The 11,009-nt window shown below is 35.5% G+C and overlaps 1 protein-coding gene across 1 annotated transcript; it reads right to left on the bottom strand.

Annotated features, from left to right (window-relative positions):
- Positions 1 to 57: 57 nt before the first annotated feature.
- On the bottom strand, positions 58 to 8,804 carry LOC21405636 (MORC family CW-type zinc finger protein 2B). Its single transcript, XM_024174798.1, is given in 14 exon segments — positions 58 to 278; positions 1,030 to 1,154; positions 1,431 to 1,543; positions 3,394 to 3,531; positions 4,124 to 4,207; positions 4,908 to 5,066; positions 5,160 to 5,243; positions 5,315 to 5,641; positions 5,765 to 5,789; positions 5,791 to 5,864; positions 6,621 to 6,804; positions 6,991 to 7,267; positions 7,487 to 7,625; positions 8,583 to 8,804. Coding segments are annotated over 14 exon segments (2,049 nt in total). The 3' UTR covers positions 58 to 180.
- Between the last annotated feature and the right edge of the window lie 2,205 nt (positions 8,805 to 11,009).

Below are 11,009 nucleotides of genomic sequence, written 5' to 3'. Positions count from 1 at the left end.
AGCAGGAAAGACGCGACTGAGTCCAAATTTCAAGCTCTTTTTGATTTTCTAGTGCGGATTATGAGATCGTGTAGTGGCAATTTCTTCATTTTTGAGAAGATCGCATGGTGGTGCTTTGACAAAATGAGTGTACAACAAAATTGAGAATGGGCCAACGGTGGCACCGCTAAAAATTCAGCTTCAATGATCCTTCTTACAAGCCCTTGGAAACCCCGTTCTTAATCTCTTAAGACGTGGAGATGTTACATCAATGTTCGGATCACAGTCATCTTTGTCTCCTACAAAGTTGAAAGAAAACAGAATCAGCAGCTGAAAGGAGACAATTACATTGGTAAATAAATGGTTGCGAGTAAATTTTAGAACATAATGATCTTCTGCCTTGGAAGAAGTGAACTACCAATGATCACTTACTGTAAACCATAACAACCGCATTTAATGAGCTTAGGAAACATATCTACAACTCTTGTTTTCTACTGCTTCTGTATGATATGCTTGCAGTAACCACAAGAAAAATAAGGGAAATAACAAAATGGTTCACAAGAAGAGATCACTGAAAGGAATGAATGCAGCAAAGATACATGGTTGCACTTTCAGCATTTGTAACGTACTGAAATATTTCAACTCATCTTCCTCGGAAAATCAGAACTGAGTTTCTTATAGAAATGGACAGAAATTCATATCTCAACGAATTAATGCTCTCTCAAATGTTCAAGTGAGCTTTGGGTATAGGGGAGATATAGTCTAGTTTTGGAAAAACGTACGCTGTGGGGATGTTATTTCATTGTAATTGACTTTTTTTTTTTAGGATACTTTGTCCTCTCTTCTTTAGCCAGATACAACCAATCAATAAAAAGAGGTTTCTTATTTAAAAAAAAGAAAAGAAAAGAAAAGAAAAGATGAAGAGTAGTCAAACGTCTGATTGTATCGTTCCTAAGTTTCACAGTTGAGTTTCGTTTCTTTTTTTTTTTTTAAGTGAACTTTTGTATAAATTTCAGATTTAGCAGTGGTAGTAGAATTTGATGTACTAACCCTTAGATTCCGTAGAGTCACTGTAATTGTATCCAGAACGCTTTGCAGACAATGTAATAAGTCCACCCTCAACTTTCTTTTCAGGTATTTCGCAGCATCCTTCAAACGGTTTCATATAACAAAACCTGTTCAATCAAAACAAATTAATTAGTTGAACAAATATAATCGGATATTCCCGCAGATTACCTGTAGTTATATGAAGAAAGACATGTGTTTTCTATTAAAGCTTCCAAATTATCAAACAGCAATACGAAACAAAATGCTTCCAAAGTTGGCAAGAGCAATACAAATCAAACTTTTCCTTGCTGTCCTTGTCATAACAATATTTGACTATTTTCATATACAAATCAAGTTCACATAAATAGCTCACGTAATATAAGAAATAACACGAAAGTATATACCATTCTAGAGGTAAGCTTTTAGTGTTAAAACCAAGGCCCAACATCCTCCACTTCCTGCACTTATCACACTGCACCCATTCATGGTCGGGTTTGTAAAGAGAGTTCCTCTTTGTCTGGAAAAAAAAAAAAAAAAAAAAAAAAAAAAAAAAAAAAAAACCTTGATTAAAAAAAGCAGGCAACACCATCAGTATTAAAACATATATGACAACGGCCAAAGCTTCATGTTTTAACTCGGAAAATTTTGAAGTTGAAAGAAAATAACAGTTCTAAACTGGTCCTTTGTAAAAGGATCACCTCTTTTGTAGAAAAAAAAAAAAAAAAAAAAAAAAAAAAAAAAAAAAAAAAAACCTTGATTAAAAAAAGCAGGCAACACCATCAGTATTAAAACATATATGACAACGGCCAAAGCTTCATGTTTTAACTCGGAAAATTTTGAAGTTGAAAGAAAATAACAGTTCTAAACTGGTCCTATTTAGTCGCATCATACCCTGAAATTTTAACAGCCTACAGACAACATAAAGAACAAGCTGCAGCTTTGTTTTAGCAGAAAAGAAAGAAAATGCATGTTCGTTATTTTTCATGAGATTACTTTTCATTATTCTACTTGGCAGCGAACAGCATTTTGGTCCCTAAACTATAGGCCAAATCCAATCTCAATCCCTAACTTTTGAAACATCCCAAAAATATAGGTCAAATCTCATTTCGGTCCCTTACATTTTAAAACTTTTAGATCGGGTACTAGCTAAAATTAGGAGATTAAAAATGGAATGAACCCTTTCTTTTACCCGGAAGCAATCATCACAGTTGGGTTTTTTTTTTTTTTTTGAAAGCTTAAACATTTTTTTTGAGGGATTAAACTTTTTTTTTTTTTGGTTACAAAAAACAACTTATTTCATTGATAACCAAAAAAGCACAACAAGAAAGATGACATGGGGTCCATAAGCAAGAAACAACAACCGAAACACATAATAGCAAGCAGCTGCGCACACATCCCAATCCCATGACATCACTGACGCATCCGTTACAAAATCAATTACGAAAGCATAGACGCTCAGTTGCATATTTTTCAGAGATTTTCTGCACTTTGATATATTCTTCTGTAACAACTATAATTAAATCTCACATGGAACATGAATAATCTACTCTTACATTTGCCTTTCGGATAAGAAACAAACTGATGGGTTCCCTGGACCCCCATTACGTTTCACCTATGCTCGAAGAAGGCCTAGAAGAGTTCGGGTTGATATGGCAGCAAGGGTTGAGGTGGAGGCTGGTGAGGTGGAAACGGTTAGAGGAGAAAAAGGGGTTGACATGGAGGGGACGCAAGGAGCTGTTGAGCTCACTGCGGGGTGAAGAGAGTGATGTCTCGGATCTCGAGAGGGCCTTGGAAGAGGTGAAGGGAAGAGGGAAGCGGTTAGTGAGAACTTAGGAATAAAAACAGAGAGAGGAGGGTAGGAGGGACATTGAATCAACTTCTCTATAATTGTCATAGACGAGCTTAGGCTCTAGGGAGTGCAAGGGGTCGCTCAAACACCCCCATATTTTCCTGTAATTCCGTCGATAGTTGAAGTCTTAACCAATTCAATCCGATTGTTTCCTTACAATTACTCACTTTCTGTGTGAATTCTCAAATTTCTGAACCTAAGTCTTAACACAAACTTTATTCAAAAACATGATGCTGCAAAAGTACAGGGCTTCAGGTAAAGGAAAAGAAAAATGAAACTGTAGCAGTCTATCAGCTCTGAAAATTAAAAACTAAACCAACAACAGCAAAATAAAAAAGAGCCCCCTTAGAAATGTGACTCCCCGCAGTGAACAGGACTCCAGACATGGCTTTTTTATAAGAAAACTTCCTCATCAAATGGTATCAATAAACGTGGCTTTTAAAAAGCATATCAACCTACTATTCTATTTAAGATCAATAATAGAAAGACAAATTTCATGTTCAATTCAAGTACTTTACCAGCTGCAGTTGATCAAAGTTCTTATCCCAATATTCATCTGCCTTCAGACCGAGCCACCATTCCAAATGGGCATAAGATTCAGAGTCCTGAAATCCTTGCTTGTTATTAAGAACCCATACACCACCTTTTCCATCATTCTATGCCAGGAAAGATTGATTAGAGGAGAGAAAATAAGAACACATAATTGGAAACACGAACGTAAAAAGCTTTAGAATTTCATAGTTGACCAGTTATAAGCAAAACACATCAGAATCAGGAATATCTTGGAAAATACGAGTGCAAATGGAAAACAAAATTCTTGTCATTAAAAGAAAACAGCGTCAGCTGGTCTTGTGAATAGATGAAAACAGCATCACCATTTTTACTAGCCTATCCTTGCGTGCTTAAGGAACAATAGAAGAAATAGTCACAAAGAGTTGTTAAAATCCTATCCTAACTTTAACAAAGCTAGAGCAAGTTACTTCACAACTTAATTGACAACCTGCAGGTTGAATTAGTGAACAGAATCTCAATTAAAGCACTTATTTTAGTTGGTAAACAATGGTTTTCTGAAAACTCATTGATGAAAATGAAAAAATGCAATCTCAAATTCTCGATATTTGCTCTGTCTAGACATTCTACTTGTTTGGTAATCCCAACTTAAGACTAATTACAGATAGCGAGTGAGATAAATTAATACTTAAATACAAATAGCTAGTGACTCTTAACTTAAGAAAGAATATTGTTTACCATTAGATCAGTAACATCAATCACACCAATTACACCACGACCCATATCTGCACTATGAATCATCCCACCAACTCTCTTGTAAGCCTGTAGCAGTGAGAATTAAAATGTTAGGAAACGAAAAACGAAAGAAAACATATAAGAATATTTAGAAAAGGAGCATGAAAGAGTTTCTGCCCATATACACATTCTATACAACGTGCAGTCATGAAATTGGTTGGTATTTCATTCTAATCCAGAAATATAGGATATTTCATATCCTAGAGAATTAAAGTACATGATTGTTATTCATTCCCTTGTAGTCTTTCATGTGAAAAAGTGAGGATTGAGCCACTAAGAAAGTCTAACAGATTCCTATAAAATAAGTCATAAAGTATTTACAATCAGTAAGCTAAAAAACGATTTGAAAGTAACACAAACAAAAAATTTGAACAAATCAGTAATTATCGGGCCTAATTCCTCAACACACATTATAAGGCTGCAGAAGTAAACAAAGCCTTAGAGACTGAAGAACAATTCAATTGCTACCTTAACATAAACAAGAACAGTTCAAACAATTACTCTTAAGGGAGAGAAACTTCCCCTTTTCTCTGATTTATTAGAGATTGCAGTATAGACCTGGGCTGAAACAAACTATAACATGACTAACAAGAGTGACTGGATATAAAGGATAATATGCGGGGATATAGAAGACTAACAAGAGTCAAAAGCAAAATGGAGTCTAGCCAAGATAGACTAAAGATGCATGTTTCCAAATTCTACATCATTTTATTGAATAGCAACTTACCTCAATTAAACGACCATGCCAATACAAGAATATTCCACAGTTTGCCTGCTCCCATTCTAACTGGCTTCGACCAAGAGTTAACTGAACACGCTTCCCCATTATATGTCCAGTTTCTACAGTAGTCTTATTTAGAAATTTCTCCAAGGGTCGACTTTTAACCTGTTTAAATTTCATGCTAACAATCAAAAAGAAACTTGGGGCGAATACCAATATCATCATACAACAAAATTACAACAAGAAAGATATGGTTACCAGAGAACCTTGGACATATATCTTCATTCTTGGAACTAAGAAGATAACTTCCAGATAAGATTGCAGTGAATAGTCTAAAGGCACCTGAAAACCAACAAGGACAAACTATAAACCTGATAATTGACTGGCTTACAAAAAAGACAAAGATGCCAAACCTTTTGGCTTATCTGGCCAGGACGAGATCTTATCCTTCTAGAACGGATGTATATATCACCTTGGTGGAAAGAGCTCCCACCAATTGACCCACATTGCCATTCTAGACTATAATCTGAACCCCACTCATCTAAATTCCATATGTATATCTGTGTTCCTGCACGGTCGGGAAACAGGCCCGCGTATTCACCAATAAGATACTCATTAAATGGTGAAAACTCTTTAATGGCTTCCAAATTGTACTTTGCTAGAGCTTCAGACTGTACAGTTGTATCCACTTCCATAACCTTTCCTTGTCTGCAGTAGCTTACAATAGGAATCTCAAGATTCTGCATTGAGAATTAATTTTAGAAAGAAAAAAAAAAATGTGACATGAACTGTTAAGTGTTATGGTGCAAAATTACATGAAAATAATATATGATGAATCATGAGTGTCACTTCATAGTTCATACATCTTTTCCTTCATTCAAAGACTGAAAGAAAAGCTATTGATCTGGAGCTAGCAGTCTGGGTAAGAACCAAAGCATCCCTTCCAAGCCTCATTGCTCCAGTCTGGGAATACACAGAATCAGTGAAATAGATTTCATTTAAAAAAAATTAAAATAATTAAAAAATAATTAAAAATAAAAATCATACTGACATAGACCCATCCAATTTAGCTTCCACTTGTTTAAAGTTAACAAAAACCCTGACCAAACGAACAAAAATTATTTTCATTCCAACTGTATGCCTTTTCATATTGATGCCAACCTTTAACATCTCCAAACAATGTGTTAAAGGAACTAGTATGAGACAAAAAGCCAAAAATAAATTGGCATATCCAAACAGTAGTCAAATTGTGTCATTGGTAAATGTAATGAAATAAACTTTTACGTAAACCCCAAGGGTAGCTCAGCCATGGACCTCACCTTACAAGAAGGGTTCCGGGCTTTGAGTCCCTAAGGGGCCATCCACAAGGATTTATTCCAGACTTTTCAAGGCGCAAATGGGTTATGGCCCAATATGCACCCAAGGAGACTATAGGCACATATGACCTTCCGACAGCCAAAATAAAGAGGACTTTAATAAGATTTCAAATTGTTTAATAGATTCAGAGAAAACCATAGTAATTGTGCCCAAGGGGACTATAGTCATCATAATATCACCTGACAGCCAAAAAAAGGGACTTCTATATGGTTACAAATTGTCTAGAAAATTCAGAGAAAACCATTGTAGCTTATATAAATAGAAATTGTTAAGAAGTTTCCCTAGAAAGACAATTAGAATGACCAGAGACCAAGAACTGTCCATTCTCAAACCTAATTTTACCTTGAATCCAATACCAAATCTTCCAATGCGCTCTGGTTCATCATTTTCAGGTTGTTTGTGGCCAATACTTGTCATAATCACAACATCCTGATGGGTCATCCCGTGTCCATCATCAATTACAGACAGCAATGGAATATCTTTTCCACTTTTCTTGTAGTATATCATCTCAACAGAAATTTCCAGTCTGCCAGAATGCACCAATAGACTAGTGAATTGAATAATTATGATGCAGTTATCTTATCTCTAAGACTGAGAATACATTACGGCATAGTAGCATGAAGTAATAGAAACGGTAAGGCTGATATCTAAAACAAGTACGAAACCAGAGCTAATAAGGGGAAAATAGTGTTGGATAAGAAATCCAACTAACTTAGTTGCTTTAGCATCTCTGGAATTATCAACAAGCTCAGCTATTGCTCCAAAAATCCATCCTGAATGAGCCTGACCAAGTGTCTTCAAATAACTCGGGTCTGCTCTCGCATAATTTTTCTCCAGAAATCCGTCCTGCTTTGGTGCACAGAGCTCAGGTCTACTACAAGCTCCAACTTTTGGTGGGTAAGAACGGTCTCTAAAAGCTTGTAGAAACTTACGATCAGAGGAGTGAAAAACTTCATTGACAGCTGAATCTCTTTCATTCACATATACTTCTGCACTGCCAACAATTTCTCAACAAAATGAATTCGGGGAGTGGGAGCCTCTCTTAATGGTGGCACAGGTCTACAATAAATGCAAGAATGTTTTGGAGAAGTAACAAAGTATTCACAGCCTCACTGGTAATTCTAATTTTTAAGTGGAATGATTCTACGGTCAGTCAAAAAGATAACTTTAGAGAGGATGTGTCTCAAGCAAAGAATAAGCAAACTTACTTGGTTGAGAAGGATTTGGACCATGATGGATGTTATGTGATTTTATTGTTCGGTATGCAACTGCAGCATTAGTTAAATCCAAGGCTTCAGCTGGGGAAAGTATGTAAAATTCAAACAGCTCAAATCTTACGATTGCAACCTACAAAAGGATACTGAATATAGTCAGTTTAGAAGATGAAATGATCACTAGAGCTTTTTCGCAATGATTTTAAAAAACTTCGTGAGCATGAAAAAATTTTCAAGTTATAACTTATAATCAGCTGTGATACTAAATTATTAGCCTTTTCCAGAAAGCTATTCCATTATGTTAGGAGTTGTTTGGTTGGGAGATTCGTACCCCGATTCGAATCATGGTTCGTGGTTTGTTACAGTGTTTTATCTCACAAAAAAATACACGTAAATCGAAAATAGTTTTAATCTCATGATTTTAATCCATGAACCAAACGTCTCCTTAAACAAAATTAGGATATAAGAAAGTAAAGGAACGTTGCAGAGACTTAAATCTTCGTATCATCTACGTGGTCTGCACCACATCCCCCTCATACTATCCGAAAAAAGGGTCCTATCGGAAACAAAAAAATGTCATCACAAACAATAATGATGAGACACGCACAGAGAACCAATTATGTGTACATAGCTTCCACGCCAAACCTACCCTATTTTGTTTAAAAAAGTGAAATCATAGCAGAGTCGACGAACCCAACTTCCAGTGTACGTACGTACGTATGTATACTATAAATAAAATGGTAGGATGGGCGATTAGAGAAAGGAACTTGGTTAATCTTAAAAGGGCAAAACCATGTCTGAAAATATTTATATGTATGTATGTACGTATGTATGTTTGTATGTAGTTTGAAAAGAAGAGCTGGAAGATTTTTCTTATTTTTTTCTTGCCCCTTCAATTTCTAGGTAGATTAACAATCATGCAACTAGAGAGTGGAACACTTCTTATGGTGTAATTCAGCTAAAAATTAATGGTCTTAATGTATTGGTGAAATGCATTTAAAGCATATAGGCAAACGAGAAAACATAAAAAAGAAAAATGCAAGTTGGAGAGGTCACATAATGCATATACTGTGAAGTTACAAGTTCTGACCCTGTTATTTTCTTTAAGATAACTCATAAATCGTCCCCACTCTATCTGGTCACGATGATTCTCCGCAGCTGGGAAAAGAATAAACTGCGGTAACTCAGCAAGAAAAGGTAACTTTGTCCTTCGAACCATTTCAGCCAAGCTCCAGCAATTAGGCCTATTGTAACTTTCACAGGCACAAATTAAAGCAAACAACATAAGAGACATGTTGAACTGCTTAGTCATCTCTCTATCAAACTTGCAATTAATTTTAAAAATACTAATAAATTATACACTAGATGAGGGCGGGGGACATAATCATATCTTTAGCAGCCTAAAAAAGGGCAAAAGAAAAAAAAAGCTACATATTATTCCAAAAATTGGCATACTATTTCATGGAATAATGGTAAGAGAAATAAACAACAGCAGGATCATCACATGCGATGGGTAAAATAAAACAGGTATGAAAGAAAAACCAGACGTGCTTCGTTTCCATAACTCAAAGCTATATCCCCTTGACCCCTTTTTTTTTTTTTTTTTTTTTTGAAATGTGTATCCCAGGACTCGAACCATTATTAAGAGATGATAGAGTATGTAATGCTTGATTCTTGAAACGCTTAAAACAAAAATTTTGATCAAATAAACATAAGTCACACTTTTAGTTCTTTTGTAATACTAAATTTGAGTTATAAGGAGAAATTACCTTTGCATTTTTTTGTTTGTTGGAAAACCAACTAAACAAATTGAAAAAGAAAAAAGTATGGAAGGCCAATTCTTTTATAGCGACAAGATTGGGTGAGATTTATTTGACAAAAAGAAAATACTCCACCAACAAAGGGAAAAAAGAAAAAAGAAAAACACTAACATTAAAAAAAAAAAAATATATATATATATATATATATTAACGGGAGTTGGAGGGTGAAAATGTGAGTCAAGTACATCAAAAAATAAATAACTAAATAAATAAAACGTGAATCGAGGACATTTTTATTTTTATTTTTATTTTTTTAATAAAAGGAAGAAAGCATACACTTCAGGGGGTGGGTTATAACATAGTGTCCGACATATAGGTTTTCCATCTTTAGTGAGCATAAAATATTGCTCCTGAACACCTGCACGTATCGAAAGTTATAAATTATTAGTATCCTTGAAGAACACGCATAGAAAATACATGTTCATTATCTCATTTAACAATATGATATGACCACCATTTTATGCTTAAAAAAATGAAAAGAAGGGTACAGTTTTCTTCCATTTTTCTTTTAATTTAACAAGATCATGAGAATAAGAAAATCTCCATCTTTCGGTTCACTATTCATTTATAAAAGCAAAATACAAACATATTATCAAACAACCTTCCTCTTTCTATCCTGACAATTGAGCACTAACCTTTACTTGGAGTATGGCCCAAATTTTCCCCCATTGTAAGCCTGTAATTCCCAAAAACCAAAGAATTAGGTTCAGCCACAAACAATTGCCGAATCTTCTTTCTTTTTCACTTCACAACGTATAGTTGCTAATTCTTAAATTGTTCACGTCTGGAAAAATAAAATTAATTAGGAGGATAATGAGAAGTATAGCTATTCATGTACGGAAGAATTTTAATCCGTAGAAGCAATTTCTTATGGTTCAAGAATCAAATGTACTGTTTGGAATACAAGAAACCATCAAGAACACAGTTAATATATATATATATATATACATATACTATTCACTGGTTGCAGTTATATGAAATGAGATTTCGTTAATGGAAGCTTCAATTTGATCATCCAAGAAAAATTTTCCCCAAAATTAAAAATCATTAAATCAAAAAGAAAGAAATTTAACCAGCTCTGTAAACCCTAAGGCAAGCTCAAGTACATGAACATTGCGTTCCGAAATTGAAATTCGCGAAAGATGAAAGCAAAACCCTACCTTCAGTTCATTTCAGAAGAAACTTTTGGGGAAGAGCAAGGTGATCTCGACAAGCCATGCACAATAACAACGAGGAACGAAAACTTGCGTTCAAAGCGAAGCTCCTTCACCAAAAGCGAAACTCCATTGACGCTGAAAAGCAAGCAGTAGAGGAAATGCGGCTTCTCTTAGAGAGACGAAGAACAGCGTTTTAGAGAGAGAAACAGAAGATAAAGAATCTCCGACAAATGCAGAGTAGGGAGATTCTTGTGCGAGAAGCGTACGGCAATGGCGGCGCAAGTAGACGGAGCACTAGGGGAGCGAGAGCGCCGTTCGAAGACGACGACAGTACGGACGGGAGGGACAGAGCGCGCTAGAGGCGGTGCTAGAGAGAGAAAGAAGAGAGAGAGAGGAGTTTTCTTTCGTTCTTTCTCACAGAGCCGTAGTGATGGACGTTCGAATTTGGAAACGAGCGCCTAGGAAGAAGTGTGAAAGAGTGAATGACGTCTCTCTGTTTTTTTAATTGCACGTGCATCCCTCAGGTTTCTACTATCTTGC

Source organism: Morus notabilis, unplaced genomic scaffold (genome assembly GCF_000414095.1).
Source record: "Morus notabilis unplaced genomic scaffold, ASM41409v2 Scaffold15, whole genome shotgun sequence".
NCBI classification, from domain to species: domain Eukaryota; kingdom Viridiplantae; phylum Streptophyta; class Magnoliopsida; order Rosales; family Moraceae; genus Morus; species Morus notabilis.
The sequence above is the reverse complement of the archived record's forward strand: the minus strand, read 5'-3'. Positions and strand labels throughout refer to the sequence as shown.